General features: G+C 45.4%; 1 protein-coding gene across 3 annotated transcripts; it reads left to right on the forward strand.

The window, feature by feature from the left end:
* Nucleotides 1–1,381: 1,381 nt before the first annotated feature.
* Nucleotides 1,382–25,907, forward strand: LOC131192550 (major histocompatibility complex class I-related gene protein-like). 3 transcript variants are annotated; one of them, XM_058171775.1, is made up of 9 exons: nt 1,382–1,634; nt 5,639–5,776; nt 8,176–8,457; nt 10,659–10,934; nt 13,052–13,336; nt 15,413–15,502; nt 18,245–18,280; nt 19,894–19,925; nt 23,523–25,907. In XM_058171775.1, exons 2-9 carry the CDS (start codon nt 5,704–5,706, stop codon nt 23,628–23,630), a joined length of 1,182 nt encoding a protein of 393 aa, XP_058027758.1. In that variant the 5' UTR covers nt 1,382–1,634; nt 5,639–5,703; the 3' UTR covers nt 23,631–25,907. The 3 variants fall into 3 exon arrangements, with proteins under 3 accessions (XP_058027758.1, XP_058027760.1, XP_058027759.1); XM_058171777.1 differs by lacking the exon at nt 23,523–25,907 and adding an exon at nt 20,928–21,697; XM_058171776.1 differs by lacking the exon at nt 23,523–25,907 and having other exon boundaries at nt 19,894–20,873.
* Nucleotides 25,908–26,213: the final 306 nt, after the last annotated feature.

Genomic DNA, 26,213 nt, shown 5'->3' on the forward strand with positions numbered 1-26,213 from the left:
ATCCCACTCCTGGCTTGCCTTGCCCATCCCATCCCTCCCAGGAGTCCCCATGTGGCCCATTTTGGATGCAGGTAAGTGCAGGGCGCACATGGAGGCTCCGGGAGGGCGAAAAACGGGCCTACTGGAAGTTCGGGAAGGCCAGAAATGGGCCTGTTTCTAACCTCCAGAGGGCCTTCGGAGCCTGGGGAGGCCGTTTTCGCCCTCCCGGAGGTTCGAGGAAAGCCCGGGAAGGGCAAAAAACAGCCCCGCTGCCATAGTGCAGGAGACCAACTAGGCCATGCCCACCATGGCCACGCCCACCCAGCAACCAGGCAGAGAAACTCTTGCTAAAATTTTTGAAGCCCACCCCTGCACGCAACAGCTTGTGGGCCTAAAGCCCAGTTTGGCCCCACATATCCACTGCCTGGAGGGCAGGGGGTGGGTTTTCCTTACCTTTACTACCGGTTCGCAATGGGGCTGCATGCCCGTGTGAGCCGTTCTACCCAGAAGCTTCCTGATGATGTCGGGGTCGGTGAGCGGAGCCTCCCACTGGATTTACTACCAGTTCTATAGAACCAGTCTGCACCGGGGGTAATCCACCACAGCTGGAGGGCCAGCATGATAGGACCTGCTTGGAGTTTCACACTTGAGCGTGGAGGAGAGCCGCTTCTGGAAGATACTACATACCGGGGTGAAATCCAATAGGTTCTGACAGGTTGTGGAGAACCAGTAGCGGAAATGTTGAGTAGTTCGGAGAACCGGCAGCGGAAATGTTGAGTAATTCAGAGAACTGGCAAATACCATCTCTGGCTGATCCCAGTGGGTGGGAACGGAGATTTTGCAATATTCTTCCCCCAGGAGTGAGGAGGGAATGGGGATTTTGCAATATTCTTCCCCCAGGAGTGAGGTGGGAATGGGGATTTTGCAATATTCTTCCCCCAGGAGTGAGGTGGGAATGGGGATTTTGCAATATTCTTCCCCAGGAGTGGGGTGGGAATGGGGATTTTGCAATATTCTTCCCCCAGGAGTGGGGTGGGAATGGGGATTTTGCAATATTCTTCTCCCAGGAGTGGGGTGGGAATGGGGATTTTGCAATATTCTTCCCCCAGGAGTGGGGTGGGAATGGGGATTTTGCAGTATCCTTCCCCTGCCACACCCACCAAGCCATACCACGCCCACCAAGACACCCCCACAGAACAGGTAGTAAAAAAAAATTGGATTTCACCACTGCTACACACTCTTCACCAAGAGATTTTTCTGTTAGGGTGGAGGGGAGCTGGACTGGAGGGAGACTCAGGCCAAGAATGGGGGTGGGGAGGGGAGGACGTGGGGGAAGGGCGGAGGTCTGAACACTCTACTTTCACTTTCACTCCTTGCTCAGCAAAACAAACGGGAATTGGTTAGTCGGCAAAGGCTCAGTGAAGCAGGAAGGGTGGAACTGCGCAAGGAGAAGTTTGGGAAAGGGGAAAACCAGCCCGGGATTGACACGGACACGGACACGGACACGGACACACACCCCACACCCCACACCCCTTCCTTCCCTGCTTCTCTCCCCCTCCGATTGTTAAGACTGACCGAAGGGTCCCTGAGCATATTTGGAAAGGCTGGCACTTAACGCTGAGGATCGGCAACGGTTCAAACCACAAAGCGCCAAGGTTGGTTTTGTTTTGTGTTTTGCCTGGATTCATTTCCGCCTTTGGCGCGGAGTTTAGCTGGTGGGCTACCGTCTTTCTTTCTTTCTTTCTTTCTTTCTTTCTTTCTTTCTTTCTTTCTTTCTTTCTTTCTTTCTTTCTCTCTCTCTCTCTCTCTCTCTCTCTCTCTCTGTCTTTCTTTTTTTTAATTTCTTTTTGTCACAACAGTATACACAAACAAATGTCATAGATAAAACAGCATATCTTGAAGAATATATATATATATATATATATATATAAAAATATGCATCAACTATATGAATTGGATATAATGAAGGGAACAATAGGACAGGAACGGTAGGCACTATTGTGCTCTTATGCACGCCTCTCTCTCTCTGTCTTTCCTTCCTTCCTTCTCTCTCTCTCTCTCTCTCTTCCTCCCCCTTCCTTCCTCCCTCCTCTCTCTCTCTTTCTTTCCTTCCGATTTCAAGACATACCAAAGGACGTCTGTGGGAGGGGCTGGCACTTAAAGTTGAGGACCGGCAGCGGTTCGAGCCACGGAGCCAGTTTGGTTTCGTTTTGTGTCGTGCCTGGATTCGTGTCCGTCTTTGGCGCCGAGTTTAGCTGGTGGGCTACCAGCGTCAGAAACCAGCAGAAGTGAAGACAAGACGCGGGAAGGGCTGGCAAGGTGAGAAAGGGAAGATTTAAAAAAAAAAAGATTTAAAGAACGCCCGACTCCAATCCACTTTTATTTAGCCAGGTCAGGGATCTCCAAACTTGGCAACTTTAAGACTTGTGGACTTCAATTCCCAGAATTCCCCACCCAGCGTGGCTGGCTGGGGAATTCTGGGAGTTGAAGTCCACAAATCTTAAAGTTGCCAAGTTTGGAGACCCCTGATCCAGGCGATCGACTGCCTTTCGCGGGTGCTAAGAGACAATCCCCATCATCCCCGAACTAGAGGGAAATGGGGATTGTAGTCCCCCGCGAGGAACTAGGTTGGAATCAGATCACCCACCCGTGAAGGGGGCAGGAGGGTCTTCCTCTCGGGGCAACCGGGGGATTGAGCTGACCCGCTCCGCAACAAACAAGGGAAGTTCCCACGATGCCTCGCCCCTTATCTAAGGGGCTGAGTCCTCCTCTCCGCGCTCAGGGCTTGGCAGATTTTTGCCCCGAGGAAGCCTCCTTTCGCTTCCTTTTTCTGCCTCTCTATGGGTCTCCCTTCCTTCTCTCCAAAGGAAGGCGGTTCCCAGGGAGAGAGCCTTATTTATTTATTTTATTTATTTATTTATTTATTTTGTCACAACAATATATGTAACTATCATACACTATATATATATATATATATATATATATATATATATATATATATATATATATATATATATATATATATATATATATATATATATATATATATATGTATAGGAAGAAGAAAAGAAAAACAATAGGACAGGAATGGTAGGCACGTTTGTGCGCTTATGCACGCTCCTTATGGTCCTCTTAGGAATGGGGTGAGGTCAATAGTAGAAAGTTTTTGGTTAAAGCTTTTAGAATTATGGGAAGAGACCACAGAGTCAGGTAAAGCTGATGATTCTGTTACAGAAGTCATATTTTCTGCAATCTAGATTAAAGCGGTTAACATTGAGTTTAAATCTGTTGGTTGCTCTTGTATTATTGCAACTGAAGCTGAAGTAGTCTTTGACAGGAAGGGCATTACAATAGATGATTCTGTGAGTTAAACTTAGGCCTTGTTGAAGGCGATGGAGTTCCAAGTTTTCTAAGCCTAGGATTTCAAGTCTGGTGGGATAAGGTATTTTGTTGTTTTCAGAGGAATGGAGAACTCCTTGTAAAATATTTCTGGACACGTTCAATTGTATTGATGTCAGAGATATGGTGAGGGTTCTCTTTACTCTCTGTAAAGCCTTCTCTGTGGGGGCTCCTGCCCTCTGGAATGGGCTGCCTCCGGGGCTTCACCAACTCCCCGAATTCCGGACCTTCCGCCGTGAGTTGAAGACTCTTTTATTCCATCGAGCAGGACTAGCCTAAAAATGCTGTTTTAATGGGGTTTTAGATTGCTATTGTTTAGTTTTTAGGAAATTTGGCCATAAGTTATATTAGTTTTATTTTGCTTTTAATCTGTATATAATGTGTTTTTTAAATCGGCTGTTAACCGCCCTGAGTCCTTCGGGAGAAGGGCGGGATATAAATACGATTAATAAATAAATAAATAAAGCTGACCCTTTGTCCCCCCACTTTTACTTTCCAGGGCTGAACCTCCTCTGGTGCGTTTTATAAACTTTCTCCTCTGCACCTACACCTCTATAACTGTCTGGTTTGGTTCTGCAACCCAACGAGGCAGACACAAACTTAAGAGGATCATTAGAACTGCAGAAAAAAAATTTTTTTTATTTATTTATTTATTTTGTCAAACACAACAGTATATTTAAGTATAAGCATGAAATAAGCATACAAATTGGATACAGTCAAGGGGAACATTAGGGCAGGAATGGTAGGGACGCTGGTGCTCTTATGCACGCCCCTTACAGACCTCTTAGGAATGGGGGTGAGGTCAATAGTAGATAGTCTTTGGTTAAAGCTTTGGGGATTTTGGGAAGAGACCACAGAGTCAGGTAGTGCATTCCAGGCATTAACAACTCTGTTACTGAAGTCGTATTTTCTACAATCAAGATTGGAGCGGTTCACATTAAGTTTAAATCTATTGTGTGCTCGTGTATTGTTGCGATTGAAGCTGAAGTAGTCTTCGACAGGAAGGACATTGTAGCAGATGATTTTATGAGTTATACTCAGGTCATGTTGAAGGCGGCCGAGTTCTAAATTTTCTAAACTCAGGATTTCAAGTCTGGTGGCATAAGGTATTTTGTTGTGATCAGAGGAGTGGAGAACTCTTCTTGTAAAATATTTCTGGACACGCTCAATTGTACTGATGTCAGAAATGAGGTGTGGGTTCCAGACAGGCGAGCTGTATTCGAGAATTGATCTAGCAAATGTTTTGTATGCTCTGGTTAGTAGTGTAATCTTTCTGGAGAAGAAGCTACACAAGATTAAGTTTACAACTCTTAAAGCCTTTTTGGCGATGTAGTTGCAGTGGGCTTTGCACTTAGATCATTTGATAGGAAAACTCCAAGGTCTTTAACAGGGTGGGGGTCATCTGTAAAGTAATGTCCATCAAGCTTGTATTTAGTGTTCTGATTCTTTTTTTACAATGTGTAAGACAGAGCATTTGCTGGTTGAGATTTGGAGTTGCCAAATTTTTGATCATTCCGACACAAAGTCAAGGTCTTTTTGAAGGGTAGCTGCATTGTTGGTAGTGTTAAATAGTTTAATATCATCGGCGAAGAGAACACAATTACTTATAATATGGTCACAGAGGTCGTTAATGTATAATATGAAGAGTGTTGGTCCTAGAACGCTGCCTTGGGCGACACCGCTATTGACAGGAGCGGGATTTGATAGGGCACTGCCTATCTGCCATAGGCTGTATAGTGCTATACTACCAACCTGCCTTCCACTGAGGACCTGTATACTGCACGAGTCAAAAAGAGGGCCGTGAAAATATTGACAGACCCCTCACATCCTGGACATAAACTGTTTCAACTCCTACCCTCAAAACGACACTACAGAGCACTGCACACCAGAACAACTAGACACAAGAACAGTTTCTTCCCCAAACGCCATCAGTCTGCTAAACAAATAATTCCCTCAACACTATCAAACTATTGACTAAATCTGCACTACTATTAATCTTCTCATTATTTCCATCACCAATCTCCTTCCACTTATGACTATAACTTTGTTTGCTTGTATCGTTACGATTTATACTGATATTGTTTCCTGTTTGCTTATTTGTAGCCTATGACTATCATTAAGTGTTTTAAGTGTTGTACCTTGATGAAGGTATCTTTTCTTTTATGTGCACTGAGAGCATATGCACCAAGACAAATTCCTTGTGTGTCCAATCACATTTGGCCAATAAAAATTCTATTCTATTCTATTCTATTCTCCTTAGCCGCAGCCTTGTTGCGATCCTTCATCACCAGCTGATGCGGGCTGCACTTCGGCGTCTGAATCCGGATGGGGGTCCCGGTAGCCCAACTGGGGCTTCTGTCCACAGCGGTCGTCCTGTTGCTGCGTGGAGGATGCGCAGGTGAGTGGTCAGAGGGGGCGGGCCTAAGGAATCCTGAGGCGGGCAGCCTGGTTTTCTTGTGGCAGCAAGTTCCAGAGGCTTCACCCGGTTGGGTGGCTAGGTTCCATCCCTTCCTGTCTGTCTGAAATAAGTATGTGTTGTTAAACTCTTTTGTAGGCTTTTGGCATGGTTTTATACCTCCTGGGGTAGAACTGAAGGGGTACTAGAGGGCATGTAGTTTATCCTCCTTTTGGATAGTTTATCCCTGCAGAATGTCTTTCTTGATATACCTCCGTAGGTAGCCAAGATTTTAAAGCAGGGAGTCTCCAAACTTGTCAACTTTAAGACTTGTGGACTTCAACTCCCTGAATTCCTTAGCAGGCCATGCTGGTTGGAGAATTCTGCGAGTTGAAGTCCACAAATCTTAAAATTGCTGGCTATGCTATCCTTTCTTCCTTCCTTCCTTCCTTCCTTCCTTCCTTCCTTCCTTCCTAACTTCCTAACTTCCTAACTTACTTACTTCCTTTTTCCTTCCCTCTTCATTCTCCTTTCTTCTTCCTGCCCCTCTTTTCTTCTTTTTCCTTCCTTGATCTCTTCCCATCTTGCCTTTTTCTTTCTTTGTCTTTCCTCTTTCCCTTTCTCCTTTCCTGTCCCTTCTTGCATGCTCAAATGCAAAAGGAGATACAGTTCTCCTTTTGTTTTGTTTCTGGTTGGTTTTGATAGCATTTGGCCAGCAAAAATGGAACTGGGGTGGGGGCCATGCGCTGCCCTCCTGTGCCCTATTTTCGGATGCAACAGCTTCTTGCAGGCCTCTGCCAGAAAAAATGGAGCTTGGGGGGGGGGCATGTGTGCCCCCCCACCCCAAGCTCCATTTTTGCTGGCAGAGGCACTGCGGGCCGGTCCTTTGCTGTTTCCAGGCCAGACCAGAGATGGGTTTCAGCAGGTTCTGACCAGTTCTGGAGAACCGGTAGCGGAAATTTTGAGTAGTTCGGAGAACCGGTGGTAAAAATTCTGACTGGCCCCGCCCCCATCTATTCTCTGCCTCTCGAGTCCCAGCTGATCGGGAGAGAATGGGGATTTTGCAGGAACCTTCCCCTGGATTGGGGAGGGAATGGAGATTTTACAATATCCTTCCCCTGGAGTGGGGAGGGAATGGAGAGTTTACAGCATCCTTCCCCTGCCATGCCCACCAAGGCACAATCACTGAACCGCTGGTAAAAAAATTTGAAACCCACCACTGAGCTAGCCCCATGGGCCAGATCCAACCCCCGGGTCTTGAGTTTGACACCCCTGATCTATCTATCTATCTATTTATCTATCTATCTATCATCTATCTATTTATCTTTCTATCACCTATCTATCTATCTCTAGCTATATATCTATCTCTATCTACTATCTATCTATCTATCTATCTATCTATCTATCTATCTATCTATCTATCATCTATCTATTTATCTTTCTATCACCTATCTATCTATCTCTAGCTATATATCTATCTCTATCTACTATCTATCTATCTATCTATCTATCTATCTATCTATCTATCTATCTATCATCTATCTATTTATCTTTCTATCATCTATCTATATATCTCTATCTATATATCTAGCTCTATCTAGCTCTATCTACTATCTATCTATCTATCTATCTATCTATCTATCTATCTATCTATCTATCATCTATCTATTTATCTTTCTATCACCTATCTATCTATCTCTAGCTATATATCTATCTCTATCTACTATCTATCTATCTATCTATCTATCTATCTATCTATCTATCATCTATCTATTTATCTTTCTATCATCTATCTATATATCTCTATCTATATATCTATCTCTATCTAGCTCTATCTACTATCTATCTATCTATCTATCTATCTATCTATCTATCTATCTATCTATCACTTAGACTTATATACCGCTTCACAGTGCTTTACAGCTCTCTCTAAGTGGTTTACAGAGTCAGCCTGTTGCCCCCAACAATCTGGGTCCTCATTTTACCGACCTTGGAAGGATGGAAGGCTGAGTTAACCTTGAGCCTGGTGAGATTCGAACTGCCGAATTGCAGGCAGCCGGCAGTCAGCAGAAGTAGCCAGCAGTACTGCATTCTAACTACTGCACCACCGCGGCTCTCGTACCGAATACCGTGTTTCCCTGAAAATAAGACCCTGCCTTATATTTTTTTGAACCCTGAAATAAGTGCTTGGCCTCATTGCCATGTGCTCAAAAGCCCGATTGGGCTTATTATCAGGGGATGTCTTATTTTGGGGGAAACAGGGTAGTTGTCAGTTAAGGACTAGCTGTATTGAGGCTTTCTCGAAAAAGGGGGCTGGTTCCAAATAAAAAAGGGTGAGAGGTTAAGTGTGACACCCCCATCCCAAATTTCCTTTCTCTCCCTCCCCCCCTTGCTCTTTTCAGGCTCCCATTCTTTGCGCATTTTCTACACATTGGTTATGGGCTCCAGCCAGGATCTGCCCTACTACATTGTGGTGGCATATGTGGACGACCAGCTCGCTGCACGTTTTGATCCCCGCGCAAGACGAATGTTACCCCAAGTGTCCTGGCTTCATAAAATGGAGGAGGAGGAGGAGGAAGACTCCCCCCATTTCTGGGATCTGACATCACGGAGAGTGAGCACCACGGAGCGGCGGTTCAAAACTGACCTCGCCATCTTGCACAGCTACCACAACTCCAGCAGAGGTAAGACATTGGGCGGGGAGGGCTGGAAACCATGGATTTTGGCCTCCAGAGAGGACCATACCTGTTGTGGTCCGCCAGCAGCCTGCGGAACTGGCAACGGAGTTGGACAGCGATGAGGGTGAGGTGAGGCCAGGGCCATCGGGGAGTGAGGTGCGGACTCCAGAGCTTCCAGAGCCTGATAGTAGTGAGGCAGAGGAACAGGAGGAGCCTGTTCTTGATGCACACATGAGAAGAGCTGCCAGAAGGCAAGAGCAGCTCAAGCAAAAAGGACAACTCAGGAGTAGGGCCAAGAGATGATTGGCTCTTCCCATAAGGCTTTAAAACAGACCAGCAATGGTGTTTGGGTTTTGATGGAAAACAACATTGGTAGCTGCGTCTTCTGCTTTGTCTATGTCTTGCATTTATTTTTGTGGCTTTTGAACGTTTGCCAAGAAAGGCCTTTGGCAGTTTGCCTAATTGGACCAAGGTTTGCGATAGGACTGAGGAATTTGTGTTGGGAGGAATTTGTTTTAATTTGAGTTGAACGATGCTGGGAATGAAGTAATTCTCAGCTGTTCGAAAAAAGTTGTTGTTTTTTCACGGACTGAGTTTCCAACTACCTACTTGGGCCTGGGTCACAACAATACCTCTTTAGGAAGAATCCAAACCAGTTAGAAAATGCTTGCAAAGAAAAAGGGTTTGGCGGTGTTTTTTTTCTTTTTTTTTTGCATCACGGGCACACATGGCCCTACTCATGCAGGCACTCGCAGCCCATTCGCGCAAGCGTCACTGTGAGTATTGCGGCCGCTCGCGGGCCCACTTGTGGGAGCATCGTGTTCATGCAAGCGCATGCGTGTGCCAGACCCTCCCACAAAAGTATGCCCTCTTGCCGGTGGTAAAAGTCAATTTTTTTTTACTACCGGTTCTGTAAGAGTAGCTTGGTGGGTGTGGTGTGGCTTGGTGGGCATGGTAGGGGAAGGATACTGCAAAATCTCCATTCCCTCCCCACTCCAGCTGAAGGATACTGCAAAATCTCCATTCCCTCCCCACTCCAGGGGAAGGATACTGCAAAATCTCCATTCTCACCCCACTCTGGGACCAGCCAGAGGTGGTATTTGCCGGTTCTCCGAACTACTCAAAATTTCCGCTGCCAGTTCTCTAGAACCTGCTGGATTCCACCCCTGCCTCTTGCCCCTTCCTCCCACTCCCAGCTGCCAATCCAGAAAGACTGGGGGGACTCTGTTTTAAATCAAAAAAAGAGAGAAGGGGTGTTCTGTTTCCTTCCCCCAATACTCCCAACAAAGAGTCAGTCAAAGGCCTCCTCTTCTACTTTATTTACATAGATAAATGTCCTGGCCACGTCTACCCACGGGCCTGCCAAGTTTCTGGAGATAATGAGGAAATTATAGATAAGGCCAGAATTACTCACGAATATATTCTTCCCTCCATTGATACAGTTTGCCCGCGCAAATTCATTGCTTTGTCCAAGACAAAAAACCAGGAAGTCCCGCCTCCTATTTATAGTCTCTGCAGATGTCACTGCATGACCATCATTCCTTGGGTTTATCCCAACGCTGCTTCTGCTGCGCGCGCCGATCACGTCTGCGCAGTTTTGCATCACTCCAAAACTGTTCTTGGGGCGTTGCCAAATCAGAAGAAGGCTCGAGAGAATCAGGCCTTGCCGGCCCCTCCTCCTCCCTTTGAGTGGGTGCCAGGGAGGGAGAGGGCCCAAGAGAAGCAGGGCTTGCCAGGTCTTCTCCCTCACTTTATTTATTTATTTATTTATTGTTTATATTTATATACCGCCCTATCTCCCAAAGGACTCAGGGCGGTTTACAGGCATTTAAAAGCAATAAATACAATCTAAAAACAATTAAAAAACTTATTCAAAAGCCTAATAATTAAAAATATAAAAAATTAAAACCCAAGTTAAAACCCACAAACTAAAATCTAACTCAGTCTTTCTGAATCATCCGAGTCCAGGAGTCCAGATCCAGGAACCTGGGTCACAACAAGGGGGTTCCTAGCTTGGCGATTCTGTCCGATAGGTTGTGGCATGCAGCTGGATGTTTACCAAACTATCTCCTGCCTCCTGCTGAATCGGTACATTTTCCACTACTCAAGTGGGAGAAGAAACCAAAAAGGAGGACAAGAATAGGGACATGGAATGGATTTTCCTGGGAGTGTTATATACGTCTGCCCTGTACCCATTTTCTCGGCAGGGTTTCACAGCTGGCAGCGCGTGATCGGCTGTGATCTGAGCAAAGATGGCCACAAGACCGGAGTTTACCAGTATGGCTACGATGGAGAAGACTTCATCAGCTTGAATCAAAAGACTCTCACCTGGACCGCGGTTGATATCCGCGCTCAAGTGACCAAGAGGAGGTGGGAAGCGGAGCCTTTTATCGCCCAGAGCAGGAATAACTTTTTGGAGCAGGAATGTATCCAGCTGCTTCAGAAGTGCATGGTGTATGGAAAGGAATCACTGCTGAGGAAAGGTGAGGAATAACAACAACAAAAACAACAACAACAACAGAGTTGGAAGGGACCTTGGAGGTCTTCTAGTCCAACCCCCTGCCCAGGCAGGAAACCCTACACCATCTCAGACAGATGGTTATCCAACATTTTCTTAAAAATTTCCAGTGTTGGAGCATTCGCAACTTCTGCAGGCAAGTCGTTCCACTGATTAATTGTTCTGTCAGGAAATTTCTCCTTAGTTCTAAGTTGCTTCTTTCCTTGATTAGTTTCCACCCATTGCTTCTTGTCCTGCCTTCAGGTGCTTTGGAGAATGGCTTGACTCCCTCTTCTTTGTGGCAACCCCTGAGATATTGGAAGACTGCTATCATGTCTCCCCTAGTCCTTCTTTTCACCAAATAGACATACCCAGTTCCTGCAACCGTTCTTCATATGTTTTAGCCTCCAGTCCCCTAATCATCTTTGTTGCTCTTCTCTGCACTCTTTCCAGAGTCTCAACATCTTTTTTACATCGTGGTGACCAAAACTGAATGCAGTATTCTAAGTGTGGCCTTAACAAGGCATTATAAAGTGGTATAACACTTCACATGTTCTTGATTCTATCCCTAGGAAGGAAGGAGAGAGTTAAATATGAGTCAACAGTGTGCGGTGGGAGCCAAAAAAGCCAATGCAATCCAAAATTTAGTTTAGTTTAGTTTAGTTTATTGTCATTGCACCTCATACAACGAAATTAAATGCCATTTCAGTGTACATTATAATTATAAACATAAAACACAAACACACATCCTTCACAAGTTGCATTAATGGAGGGATACGATCAAGTGAGGTACTAATACCGCTCTATAAAGCCTTAGTAAGACCACACCTAGAATACTGCATCCAGCCTTGGTCGCCACCATGTAAAAAAGATGTTGAGACTCTAGAAAAAGTGCAGAGAAGAGCAACAAAGATGATTAGGGGCCTGAAGGCTAAAACATATGAAGAACGGTTGCAGGAACTGGGCATGGCTAGTTTAGTGAAGAGAAGGATCAGGGGAGACATGATATCAGTGTTCCAATATTTGAGGGGTTGCCACAGAGAGGAGGGGGCCAAGCTATTTTCCAAGGTACCCAAAGGCCAGACAAGGAATAATGGATGGAAACTGATCAAGGAGAGATTCAACCTAGAAACAAAGAGAAATTTTCTAATAGTGAGAAGAATAGCAACAGCACTTAGACCTATATAACGCTTTACAGCAGCGGTTCTCAACCTGTGGGTCGGGACCCCGTTGGGGGTCGAATGACGATTTGCCAGGGGTCGCCTAAGACCATCAGAAATATGGGAAGTATACTTGTGAGTCGAAGAGTCATGCTCCAATGGTTGACTCCACAAGCCAGCTGCAGGCTTTTCAAATCGCTAGCCGAATTCGGCTTCAGGCGCGATGAATTAAAAAAGAGGGAAATCTTTGCTCTGATGTCTCCCTCTCAAGCCAGCTGCAATCACTCCCAATCGCTAGCCTAATCTGGCTTCAGGCGCCATAAACTTAATAGGGGAGGAGTTTCCGCTTTAATGCCTCCATCCTCAAGGCAATCGCAAGAAGTTCAGATCGCTAGCCCATATGGCTTCAGGCACGATAAATTCAAAACGAAAATAATTTTACGGTTGGGGTCGCCACATCGTGGGGAATTGTATTAAAGGGCTCGCAGCACTATAAAGGTTGAGAACCACTGCTTTACAGTGCTTTACAGCCCTCTCTAAGCAGTTTACAGAGTCAGCCTATTTGCCCCCAACCATCTGGGTCCTCATTTTACCAACCTCGGAAGGCTGGAAAGCTGAATCAACCTTGAACCTGGTGAGATTCGAACTGCCAAATTGCAGGCCGCCAGCAGTCATCAGAAGTAGCTTGCAGTACTGCACTCTAAACCACTGAGCCACCACGGCTGATTCAATCCATCAACCCATGGAACAGCTTGCCTTTGAAAGTTGTGGGAGCTTCATCACTGGAAGCTTTCAAGAAAGGACTGAACTGCCATTTGTCAGAAATGGTGTGGGGTCTCCTGCTTGAGCAGCGGGTTGGAAGAGATGGCATACAAGGTCCTTTCCAACACTGTTAATCTGTTATGTACAGTGTTAAAATTTGCCAGTGTTGTGTTCTCTACAGAGCCCCCATTGGTGAAGGTAACTCGCAGGATCCAGTACAACAGTATGGAGACCCTCATCTGCCGAGTCTACGGCTTTTATCCCAAAGAGATGGATGCCACCTGGAGGAAGGATGGGGAAGTCTGGGAGCAGGACACCTTCCGGGGTGGTGTCCTTCCAAACTCAGATGGGACCTACCATGCCTGGCTGAGCATCGAGGTTGACCCGAAGGAGAGAGACCGCTATCGGTGCTATGTGGACCATGCCGGGCTGCCAGAGCCTCTGATCGTGGCCTGGAAGGAGCCTGGTGAGAGAAAATGGGTGGGGGGAACCAGTTGAACATGAGCAAAGGTGTCCCTGAAACCTTCACATAGGTTTCACATAGGTGTGACCTTCACATTGGTCATACAACCTAATGAATGTGGTGATGGAGTTCCCTCATTTACTGCGTTCACCCAATGATAAATTGGTTGATGATAAATTTGTCGATGATAAATTTGGTCAAAGGTTGGATTCACCCAGCAGGCCAGACCCTAAAGAGACCTAACCTAAGTTCAGATGAACCCTTGAACTAGTCCAGTGTGTTTGGCAACTCAGACCTTTGTGGAAATCTGAGCTGGTGGGTAAATTAAGGCCTTCTGAAAGAGGAAAAATTTTAAAGGATGATTTGTGTAAAGTTTAAAGTGTAAAGTGTAAAGTTTAAAGTGTAAAGGGCCTCTTGTGGCTCAACAGACTAATGCAGTCTGTTATTAACACAGCTGCCTGCAATTACTGCAGGTTCTAGTCCCACCAGGCCCAAGGTTGACTCAGCCTTCCATCCTTTATAAGGTAGGTAAAATGAGGACCCAGATTGTTGGGGGCAATAGTTGATTTTGTATATAAATATACAAATAGGATGAAGACTATTGCTAACATAGTGTAAGCCACCCTGAGTCTTCGGAGAAGGGCGGGGTATAAATGCGAATAAAAAAAAAAAGTTTGGTTCCAATGGGATGCCGGAAGAAAGAATGTATGTGGATATTTAGGGTCGGAGGGGTTATGGTGTGAAAAATCAGGTATATATATATATTTTTATTGTGTGTCAAAATCCTAGAGTTGGAAGTCTCCCTTGAGGTCATCCAGTCCATCTTTGCTCAGTGCAGGCATCCAAATTAAAGCATCTCAGAAAAATGGCTATTTCGCTCCTCCTTCAACAAATCGATTATCACCCTGGCTCAGAGGTTGTGTCCCTGCTATTAGGAATGTTTTGGATCAGGGGTCTCCAACCTTGGCAACTTTAAGTCTTGTGGACTTCAACTCCCAGAATTCCTCAACCAGCTTTGCTGTCTGAGGAACTCTGGGAGTTGAAGTCCACAAGTCTTAAAGTTGCCACGGTTGGAGACCCCAACCTCACAGGTCCCCAATCCCTGGGCCGCAGTCCAGTGCCGCACTGTGGCCTGTTCAAAACTGAGTGTCGTGTCCCACTCCCACTCCAACGAACGAGTCAAGGAAGTCCGTAACAAACTTGGCAACGAAGCCTTTGCAGCTTGCCAAGTTCCTTCGAGGTTTATCAGGGCAGGCAGGAGTCCAAGTTGTGACTTCAGCGATAGAGTCCGATATCAGCAAACTAGATAAGACTTTGCTTGACTCAATGTTGGAATGCCAAAAGCAGGTCCTTTATATAGGCTGTGGGGTGTGACTCCATGACTCAGCATTTATCCAGGCCTGCCCCTCCCTTCCTTCTGCTGGCGTTGCCTCTCAGATCTCCGGAAGCGAGGGTCCACCCATTTTGAATTGTCTTCAGCTGGATCTGCTGTCTGCGTCTGGGAAAGGGAGGGGTCAGAGGGAGTAGGCCCGAGCAATTCCAGCACCTGGCTGGCTTCCTGCTCTGAGCCAAAGGAACACACGCTGTATGAGTGAGATTTATTGGGCTACTCTTTTCACTCCTTGAATCCTCTCCGGGCATGGGGCCAGGCCCCGGGGGCTGGAGGCATGACAGGCCGTTTATCTTCATTATCAGACTCGGAGTCTGATAAAAGGCCCAGTTGGAGATGGGAGGGGCCTAGCTGAGGAGAGGAGGGAGAACGAGTCACAACACTGAGCACAGAAGTAGCTGGTGAGCACAGATGCATGCACAACTCCATTTGGACAAGTGGCAGGCGCATATGCGCCACTTGTATAAATGGAGCTGCATGCATATGTTCACCTGCCACTCACGTAGAACCACCCCCTCTCTCCCCCCCACACACACCGGTCCACAAAGCGAGAAAGTTTGGGACCACTGTTTTAGAGCACCATGGCTTAGTTAACTCAGTCTTCGCTGCCCTCTTGCTAAGATTGAGAAATTAGAGGGAAGAAAAATCTCAAGGACATGTCTAGTCATTTTATCCTTTTTCTAACACAGTCTTTGTGCCCAACATGGGGCTCGTGGCTGCAGTCGTTGGAGTTGTGGTGGTCACAGTCTTCATTGCTGTTGGAGCGACTGTCTACGTCAGTAAGTATCTTGAGTGGGCACAGGGTACCAACCTCCACTCCCCCAAACCTGGTATTTCTCACAAGCCTCCTGATCAGACACCGTCTAAACATGGCCTCCAAATGTCCTGAAGATCCTGGAGACGTGGGCTACATAATACCCTAAGGTAGTGTTTCTCAACGTGGTCAATTTGAAGATATATGGACTTCAACTCCCAGAATTCCCCAGCCAGGGAATTCTGGGAGTTGAAGTCTACACATCTTCAAACTGAGCAAGTTGAGAAACACTGCTCTAAGCCATAAGGTTGATGTTGGTTTGCCTTTGGAGACCTGGTCTACCCAATATCCTATGTAATATCCTAAGATGGTGTTTCTCAACCGTGGCAGTTTGAAGATTGATGAACTTTAACTCTAGAATCTCCCATCCAACATGCTGCCAGCATGGTGGTGTCTGGTGTTTCCCACAAGTTTCCCGAACACAGCTTCCAAACCTCCTGAAAGTCTTGGAGAACTGGTCCATATGATACCTGAAGTTAATAAGGTAAAGGTTCCCCTCGCACATACATGCTAGTCGTTGCCGACTCTAGGGGGCGGTGTTCATCTCCGTTACAAAGCCGAAGAGCCAGCGCTGTCCGAAGACGTCTCCGTGGTCATGTGGCCGGCATGACTCAACGCCAAAGGCGCATGGAACGCTGTTACCTTCCCACCAAAGGTGGTCCCTATTTTTTCTACTTGCATTTTTATGTGCTTTCGAATCTGCTAGGTTGGCAGAAGCTGGGAGAAGTAACGGGAGCTCACCCCGTTACACGGCAGCACTAGGGATTCGAACCGCTGAGCTGCCGACCTTTCGATCGACAAGCTCAACGTCCTAGCCCCTGAGCCACCACGTCCCTTCCTTAAGTTAATACCACTCTATAAAGCCTTAGTAAGACCACACCTAGAATACTGCATGCAGGGTTGGTCAACACACTATAAAAAGATGTTGAGATTCTAGAAAAAGTGCAGAGAAGAGAAACCGGGATGATTAGGGGACTGGAGACTAAAACATATGAAGAACACTTACAGGAACTGGGCATGGCTAGTCTAGCGAAGAGAAGGATCAGGGGAGACATGATAGCAGTCTTCCAATATTTGAGGGGCTGCCACAGAGAGGAGGGGGTCAAGCTATTTTCCAAGGGACCCAAAGGCCAGACAAGGAATAATGCATAGAAACTGATCAAGGAGAGATTCAACCTAGAAATAAGGAGAAATTTTCTGAGAGTGAGAACAATCAAACAATGGAACAGCTTGCCTTTGGAGGTTGTGGGAGCTTCATCACTGGAGGCCTTCAAGAAGAGATTGGACTGCCATTTGTCAGAAATGGTGTAAGGTTTCCTGCTTGGGTGAGTGGCTTGTACAGTACAAGCTCCCTTCCAACTCTGTATCTGAAACCTTGGCATTTGAAGATGCATGGACATCTGGCTGGGAAATTCTGGGAGTTGAAGTCCATGCGCCTTCAAGCTGGCAAGGTTCTAAAACACCCTCTTAAGCGGTAATATTTAGGGTGATTTGTTTTTGAGGATGTTGACAGAATGTGGTCACTTTGAGATCTGGGATCTGGAAACTCCTCTGCCTAACTCAGGGGTAGTCAACATTTTTATACCTACCGCCCACTTTTGTATCTCTGTTAGTAGTAAAATTTTCTAACCGCTCACTGGTTCCACAGTAATGTGGAACAAGAAGCAATGGGTGGAAGCTGATCAAGGAAAGAAGCAACTTAGAACTAAGGAGAAATTTCCTGACGGTTAAAACGATTAATCAGTGGAACGACTTGCCTGCAGAAGTTGTGAATGCTCCAACACTGGAAATTTTTAAGAAAATGTTGGATAACCATCTGTCTGAGACGGTGTAGGGTTTCCTGCCTGGGCAGGGGGTTGGACTAGAAGGCCTCTAAGGTCCCTTCCAACTCATTGTTGTTATTATTAATGCACCGTGTATCGTCATCTGCGCATGCCTCTCGCACATCGTGGATTGGGTTTGGGGGGGATGCCAGCTACCAGCTCTGCTTGTCTGTTACAGCTGGGTGGTGTGGGGGGGAGATGCGTGAGCTATTCTGGGACGAGGCTCTTTTGTTTGCGGTCGCACTATAGCGCCATTTAGTTTCACTTATGTAACGCGAAGTAAACTTATGCGCGGGCAATACAAAAAGTATATTTTCAGAAATTTAAATTGTCACGGGGAATTTTATGAAAATCTAATAAAAATGTTTTTATGAAATTTTTTTAAAAAGTCAATTAAATTAAAAAAGGAAAGTACTTCAGTATCGGACAAAACCCCTACTGCCCACCATGAAAGCTGGAACGCCCACTAGTGGGCAGTAGGGACCAGGTTGACTACCACTGGCCTAACTGGTAGCAGCACTGAGCTGAATTTGGCAGACTTCAAGAAACAAGCCAGAGCTTGGCTTGTTTAATACTGGGATGGGAGACCACTAAGAAATCCAGGGGCTATAAACTGAACTTGGGATGTCCGAGAATTAATCAGCATTGATCCTGCTTAGCTTCTTTAAACTTGCCAAGGTTAGCTAATGACATGCTCACAGCCCTGTATTTGGGGGCAATTCGCTTCTTCCAGGAGGGTTTTCCGACTTCCCAGTCCAGCGCTGGGAAGTTTCTGATGCTGCAGGAATGAAGGTCTGAAGCTGAACTTCTACCAAAGGCTCACGGGAAATTGAGGGATCTCTAAGTGGGGACACAATTTCTGACTTCTTGATTTTGTTTTGCAGAAAAATGTGGCAGAAACGCATACAGAACAGCTTCAGGTGAGCAACCTTGCAATGTAATTTTGGTACAGGTTGCCTTTTGGGATGGAAGGAGGAACAATCCCGATTAGCCCGAATGAAACTCTGGCAGATTTACTGATTCCCTGCAATGAGAAATACAGGTAGTCTCCAGGAGAGCTTTTTACCAGGTTCGCCTGGTGCGCCAGTTGCGCCCCTTTCTAGACCGGGATGCCCTGTGCACGGTCACTCACGCCCTCGTGACGTCTCGCCTGGATTACTGCAATGCTCTCTACATGGGGCTCCCCTTGAAGGGCATCCGGAGGCTTCAGTTAGTCCAGAATGCAGCTGCGCGGGTGATAGAGGGAGCCCCTCGTGGCTCCCGTGTGACACCTATCCTGCGCAGACTGCACTGGCTGCCTGTGGCCTTCCGGGTGCGCTTCAAGGTTTTGGTGAACATCTTCAAAGCGCTCCATGGCATAGAGCCGGGTTACTTACGGGACCGCCTACTGCTACCGGATACCTCTCACCGACCCGTGCGCTCTCACAGAGAGGGACTCCTCAGGGTGCCGTCAGCGAGACAGTGTCGTCTGGCGACACCCAGGGGAAGGGCCTTCTCTGTGGGGCTCCCACCTCTGGAACGAACTCCCCAGGACTTCGTCAACTTCCGGACCTCCGAACCTTCCGTCGCGAGCTTAAAACACATTTATTCATCTGCGCAGGACTGGATTAGTTTTTAAATTCGTGGGTTTTTAAGGGGTTTTAAATGGGTTTTTAATGGGTTTTTAATGGGTTTTATTATTTGCTAAATTTTAATTGCGGCCAAATTGAATAAGTTTTTTAGTGGTATTTTAATAGTATTTATTTTGTAATAGTACTGTTTATTTTATCTGCCTGTAAACCGCCCTGAGTCCTTCGGGAGAAGGGCGGTATAAAAATTTAAATAATAAATAAATAAATAAATAAATAAACTTATGGCCACAAAAATCCCTGCCTCCCTCAGCTCTGTGCCCAGCTGAGCCACGTGATCATCAGAGGTTTTTGTTTTTTTTAACTTTTAAAAGCATTTTTTCTTCGGCCAAAAAAATGCTTTTAAAAGGCTCTGACAATCCCAGCTCAGTTGCCTTATTGTCAGAGGCTTTTTTTTCTTTTAAAAGCAAAAAAAATGCTTTTAAAAGAAATCAAAAGCCTCTGAGGATTAGGCAACTTAGCTGGGATCATCAGAGCCTTTTAAAAGCATTTTTTATAACCTCTTCAGCCAAAGAGGTTGTAGAAAAAATGTTTTTAAAAGTAAAAAAAAAAAAAGTTGGCCACACCCACCCAGTCACATTACCCCCACCACTAAGCCACGCCCACAGAACCGGTAGTAACAAATTTTACATTTCACCACTGACTTCAACTCCCAGAATTCTCCCGGCAATATGAGAGGTGAAGGTCATAAGTCTTAAAAGTGGCCCAATTTGGAGTTTCTCCGTTCCGTATGATGGTTGACGTGAGATGACAGATAGCAAGAGGAAACTCTTTTATGTTTTAAAAAAAGTGTTCATGTGGGAGACGCCCAGGAGTTTGCGTTTCGCGTATGTGATCTATTGTTTGACTAAAAGGGACAAGCTGTTTTCCTCCAAATCTCGTTTTTTCTCATCTCTTTGTTACAGCCAGCATACAGGATTTTGGAAGTCCTCCAGTGGTAAGTAGGGGATGTAGGTCAGTGCAGGTTCACATCTCTTTCATCGGGGGGCAGAAAAGGAATATTCCCCAGTTCTGCGATAAAAAAGATCTATTCAATTAATTATCAATTTATATACCAGCCCATCGCACTGAAAACGACCCTTGGGTGATGCTTATATTCTTTTCTTTGATCAAAACGGTCAATTTAGCCATCTCTGCTAACTCCATCGACTTTTGTAGCCTGTTGTGTCTGCGCCCCCCGAGCCGGGGCCTCTGCCAGAAAGTGACTTGGAAAGTGAGGGGGAAGGGCCATCAGGACTTACCTCGGGAGCACCGGCTTCCCTGGCTCAGCTCCAGGAGCCAGAGGCAGGCCAGGTGGAGGAGATAACGAGGCCTCCGTCCCCTGACTCTTTCTCTCCCCCCCCCAAGGCCATGCCTCCAGACCCGGCTGATTGCAATCAGGCCTGGCTGGACCCTAGGTTTCGTAGGCAGGAGAGGCGGGAACAACAGAAGCAGGGGTGGGGCAGGCCTAGGAAGTGCTGAGTCATGGAGCCACACCCCACAGGATATAAAACCAGTGAGGGCTGCTATGCCTCTTCGTAGCAGGCAAAATCAACTGCTTAACTAGAGCTGAAGTACTGTTTGTTCCTGGGTGACTCATCAGCATCAACAGAGTCACTTGGCAGATGCTCGCTAGTTTGCTGCCAGAGCTGATAGTGCCGGCTAATTAAGCCATTGCTCGGACGGAGGCGATGGGGGACAGAACATAGCCATTCATCCATGGGGGGAATCAAAATGTCCTTCCATTTTTGTCAAGATCAAAGTTCCAATTTTTTTTCCTCCAAGCCTTTTTCCATTAAGCCCCCCTCCCCCTCCCCCAAAAAAGTGTCTGGTTTTATCTTTCTATTCACTTTAAGAATTTTCTGTATTAGAATAAGAATCCTAGATTCTTGTTATTATTTAGATGGATTGCGTTGTGCTATTGTTATTCATTGTTTTAATCCTTTCTTTTTTTCCACAGAATTGAAGTGTGTATCACTTTGAATCATCTGTACTTAAAATAGCCTATAAATCTAGCAGGGATGCAGTGGCTCAGGGGCTAAGATGCTGAGCTTGTCGATGGAAAGGTCGACAGCTCAGCGGTTCAAATCCCTAGTGCTGCCGTGTAACGGGGTGAGCTCCCGCTACTTCTCCCAGCTTCTGCCAACCTAGCAGTTCGAAAGCATGTAAAAAATGCAAGTAGAAAAAATAGGGACCACCTTTGATGGGAAGATAACAGCATTCCGTGTGCCTTTGGCATTGAGCCATGCCAGCCACATGACCATGGAGACGTCTTCGGACAGCGCTGGCTCTTCGGCTTTGAAACGGAGATGAACACCGCCCGCTAGAGTCGGGAACGACTAGCACGTATGTGCGAGGGGAACCTTTACCTCTACCTTTATAAGTCTAAGACTAAGTAAAAGATGGACAAAAAGATCGACTGACTGAACATTGCATGTGTGGGGGAGGGAGACAGCCTTTTTAAACAGACGTTGGAACTGTTTTGGCGCGTGAATGTAACGGTAGCAGCTTTCTTCACATTCCATCCAGAAGATTGACAGAGAGAGAATATTGGAAGTGCAACTACACGTGGCCGAGGAGGAAGACGACATTGGATTATTACTGTATGACCTCTAGTAGGGGGAGGGTTCAGGAGAGAATATGACTCTGTGGTTTTGATTTACTTCCAGTTCCAGCTTAGCTTGTACTGCATACAGACTTGTTTGGTATAAATTACCAATTTCTTCAAAATGATGGAGTTGGGTCTTTATTTTCTCAAACACTGATCTGGGGCAGGCTGACACTGGGTTTATTTAGCTTGCAACAAAGGCAGTTAAAAGCAAATGCCGTAACTGTCTTTAAATATTTCAAGTCCAGTATTAATTTGCATTGTTATGCCAAAGGGCAGGACAATGGATTCAAATGTTAGAGATGAAATAAATGGCTGTTAGCCAGCTCAGCATAAGTGATGCCTTCTTCTCTAGAGCTCTATAATGAAAACAAAAGAGAATTGTTTATTTTAGCAGCTTCTAGTATATCAGTTTGAAGGAGTATTTCTTCTTCGGAATAAATATTTCAGATTCAGGTGCCATCTTTCCTCTTTGTGGTCAGGTGATCTTTTGTATTCAGATCAGGCCTTAGGATGATAATGTAGCATTTGGGGAAGAAAATGCAGACCAGAAGACCAGCACTGGAGGCTAAGATGGAGAAGACTTGCACGACCCCCATGGACTTCCCCTTGGTGCTCTGATAGGCGGGCACAAAAGATATCCAAATGCTGCAGAAGACCAGCATGCTGAAGGTGATCAACTTGGCTTCGTTGAAGGCCCCAGGCAGATTCCTGGCCAGGAAAGCCACCGTGAAGCAGATGGCGGCCAGGAAGCCCATGTACCCAAGGGCAACATAAAACATGGCAACAGAGCCTTCATTGCATTGCAGGGTGATCTCTCTGGGTTGGGACTGCATGTCGGAGTCAGGAAAAGGTGGAGAGACACTGAGCCAGATGGAGCAAATGATTATCTGGACAGCAGAACAAGAAAGGATAATGGAGTTGGCAAAACTCTTCCCAAGCCATCTGTTCACCCTCTTCCCTGGCTTTGTGTCCAGGAAAGCCAGCACCACCGTGATCGTTTTGGCCAGGATGGAAGAGACAGCCACTGAGAAGATGACGCTGAAGGCTGTTTGTCGGAGGAGGCAAGTGGCTTTGCTTGGCTGTCCAATGAAGAGAAAAGTGGACAAGAAGGAAAGCAGGAGGGAAGTGAGGATGATGTAAGAAACGTCCCGGTTATTGGCTTTGACTATCGGGGTCTCCAAATATTTAATAAACATTCCTAAGATGAACCCAGTGATTAAGGATAAGAATAAAGCAACGGAAACCATGACAATGCCCAAAGTTTCTCTGTAATGGAAGAAGGCTGTAATCTTAGGGACACATTGATCTTGATCTTGGTTTGGGTGATGATCGTTGGGACATTTGATGCACTGATCTGCATCTGCAAAATAAATAACACCAAATCATTCTTCATTTTATGTTCACTGACTCACCTATCGTTTCATTCATTTGGGTGCCTTTTTGCCAGAAATATGGATTGATTCCCAATAGCTCATATACTGTTGTTCACTCACTTAAGTTGTGTCCAATTTTTCGTGACCCCATGGACCGTAAAGGTAAAGGTTTCCCTTGCACGTACGTGCTAGTCGTTGCCGACTCTAGGGGGCGGTGCTCATCTCCGTTTTAAAGCCGAAGAGCCAGCGCTGTCCGAAGACGTCTCCATGTACACGGCAGCACTAGTACAACACTAGTGCTCGTCCTCCCTCCTCTCCTCAGCCGGGCCCCTCCCGTCTCCAACCAGGCCTTTTATCAGACTCAGAGTCTGATAATGAAGATGAACGACCTGTCATGACTCCAGCCCCCGGCCCTGGCCCCATGCCCGGAGAGGATTCAAGGAGTGAAAGGACAAGCCCGATAAACCTCACTCATACAGCGTGTGTTCCTTTGGCTCAGCCTTCAGAGCAGGAAGCCAACCAGGTGGTGGAATTAACTGGGCCTATTCCCTCTGACCCCTCCCTTTCCCAGACGCTGACAGCAGATCCAGCTGAAGACAATTCAAAATGGGTGGACCCTCGCTTCCAGAGATCTGAGAGGCGATGCCAGCAGAAGGAAGAGTGGGGCAGGCCTGGATAAATGCTGAGTCATGGAGCCACACCCCACAGCCTATATAAAGGACCTGCTTTTGGCATTCCAATCTATTTATTTGCGCAGGACTGGACTAGAATTTTAAATTTTGAATTTGGTTTTAACGGGGTTTTATTATTTTTATTCCTATTTTTAAATATTCGGCCTTATTTAATAAGTTTTTTAATTGATGTTTTATTCTGTATTTATATGTATGTTTTTTACCAGGCTGTACACCGCCCTGAGTCCCTTGGGAGATAGGGCGGTATAAAAATGTGAATAAATAAATAAATAAATAAATAAAACATATGAAGAACGGTTGCAGGAACTCGGTATGCCTAGTTTAATGAAAAGAAGGACTGGGGGAGACATGATAGCAGTGTTCCAATATCTCAGGGGTTGCCACAAAGAAGAGGGAGTCAAACTATTCTCCAAAGCACCTGAGGGTAGAACAAGAAGCAATGGGTGGAAACTGATCAAGGAGAGAAGCAACTTGGAACTAAGGAGAAATTTCCTGACAGTTAGAACAATCAGTAAGTGGAACAACTTGCCTGCAGAAGTTGTGAATGCTGCAACACTGGAAATTTTTAAGAAAATGTTGGATAACCTGAAGTCTGAAGTGATTTAGGGTTTCCTGCATAAGCAGAGGTTGGACTACACCAGTGGTAGTCAACCTGGTCCCTACCGCCCACTAGTGGGCACTCCAGCTTTCATGGTGGGCGGTAGGGGTTTTGTCCGATACTGAAGCACTTTCCTTCTTTTAAATTTAATTGACTTTTAAAAAAAAAATTCATAGCATTATTTAAAAACATTTTCATTAGGTTTTCATAAAATTCCTGAACTTTCTGAAAATATACTATTTGTATCACCCGCGCATAAATTTAGTTCACGTTACGTAAGTGAAACTAAATGGCGCTATAGTGCAACTGCAAACAAAAGAGCCTTGTCCCAGAATAGCTCGTGCATCTCCCCCCTCCCCCGAACCGGTGGGCGGTTAGAAAATTTTATTACTAACAGAGATACAAAAGTGGGCGGTAGGTATAAAAAGGTTGACTACCCCTGGACTAGAAGAACTCCCAGGCCCCTTCCAACTCTGTTATTCTATTCTATTTTTTATTTATTTATTTGAATTTATATCCCGCCCTTCTCCGAAGACTCAGAGCAGCTTACATTGTGTTAAGCAATAGTCTTCATCCATTTGTATACTATATACAAAGTCAACTTTTATTGCCCCCAACAATCTGGGTCCTCATTTTACCTACCTTATAAAGGATGGAAGGCTGAGTCAACCTTGGGCCTGGTGGGACTTGAACCTGCAATATTGCAAGCAGTTGCTGTTAATAACAGGCTGCATTAGCCTGTTGCGCCACCAGAGGCACCATAATTATCCATTGAAGTCTGTGTTTGTCTTGATTGGTTGCAGTGCCAAACCAGACAGTGTTAGAAGTGCAGATGACAGACTCAATAATGCACACACATTCTGTGGGACTCCTTTTCCTAGTTTCCTTCAAGTTCTAGTCAGTAGGAACAAACGAAATATAAGAGCTACCAGATTCTGAAATTCATTTCCCCCTTTCTTTCTCTCTCTGGCTCTTGTAGCCCAGAGCTGGACAAAGTCCAGCCAATGAAACTGTTGTGTGCATTGAAACATTGGGGAAAGTAAGAACTCATTGTTTCCCACCCCACCCAAAAAAAAATCAACTCCAGAAATCATACCAACAGAGTAGATCTCAAATGTAGTTTCTAAAACTGCAGAAAAAATAATTGCTACCAACCTACCTTCCATTGAGGACCTATATACTGCACGAATCAAAAAGAGGCTTTGAAAATATTTACAGACCCCTCACATCCTGGACATAAACTGTTTCAACTCCTACCCTCAAAATAACGCTACAGAGCACTGCGTACCAGAACAACTAGACACAAGGACAGTTTTTTCCGGAACGCCATCACTCTACTAAACAAATAATTCCCGCAACATTGTCAAACTATTGACTAAATCTGCACTACTATTAATCTTCTCATCGTTCCCATCACCCATCTTCTTCCACTTATGACTGTATGACTGTAACTTTGTTGTTTGTATCCTTACGATTTATATTGATATTTTGCTTTATATTGATATTGGTCATTTCCTGATTGCTTATTTGTAGCCTATGACTAATATTAAGTGTTGTATCATTAAGTGTTAAATTTGTACCCTATGACTATCATTAAGTGTTGTAAATGTTGTACCTTGATGAAGGTATCTTTTCTTTTATGTACACTGAGAGCATATGCACCAAGACAAATTGCTTGGACAAAGTCCAATCACACTTGGCCAATAAAAAATTCTATTCTATTCTATTCTATTCTATTCTATTCTATTCTATTCTATTCTATTCTATTCTATTCTAAAACAGTAGGGAAGCATTAATCATGGTTGAAGGATAGGGGGCTGTATAATGGCATGACATTTAAATGTATAGCTATGGAAGAACACTAGTGTCCATTGTGTTCCATCACAAAGGACTCACTCACCTAAAGAATTCTTCCTCATAGGGAGGCACATTAAAATTGTAAAATGGGCGTCCAGGAATATTTTGAGAAACG

The sequence above is a fragment of the Ahaetulla prasina genome, chromosome 2 (assembly GCF_028640845.1).
Source record: "Ahaetulla prasina isolate Xishuangbanna chromosome 2, ASM2864084v1, whole genome shotgun sequence".
In the NCBI taxonomy this organism is placed as follows: Eukaryota; Metazoa; Chordata; class Lepidosauria; order Squamata; family Colubridae; genus Ahaetulla; species Ahaetulla prasina.

What these genes read in the sequence shown, in the direction of transcription:
- LOC131192550 (XM_058171775.1), top strand. Translation starts at nt 5,704, where the DNA reads ATGGGGGTCCCGGTAGCCCAACTGGGGCTTCTGTCCACAGCGGTCGTC. An exon ending in CTACCACAACTCCAGCAGAG is followed by an intron (nt 8,458 to 10,658) that starts GTAAGACATTGG and finishes TTTTCTCGGCAG; the next exon opens with GGTTTCACAGCTGGCAGCGC. An exon ending in CGCATACAGAACAGCTTCAG is followed by an intron (nt 18,281 to 19,893) that starts GTGAGCAACCTT and finishes TCTTTGTTACAG; the next exon opens with CCAGCATACAGGATTTTGGA.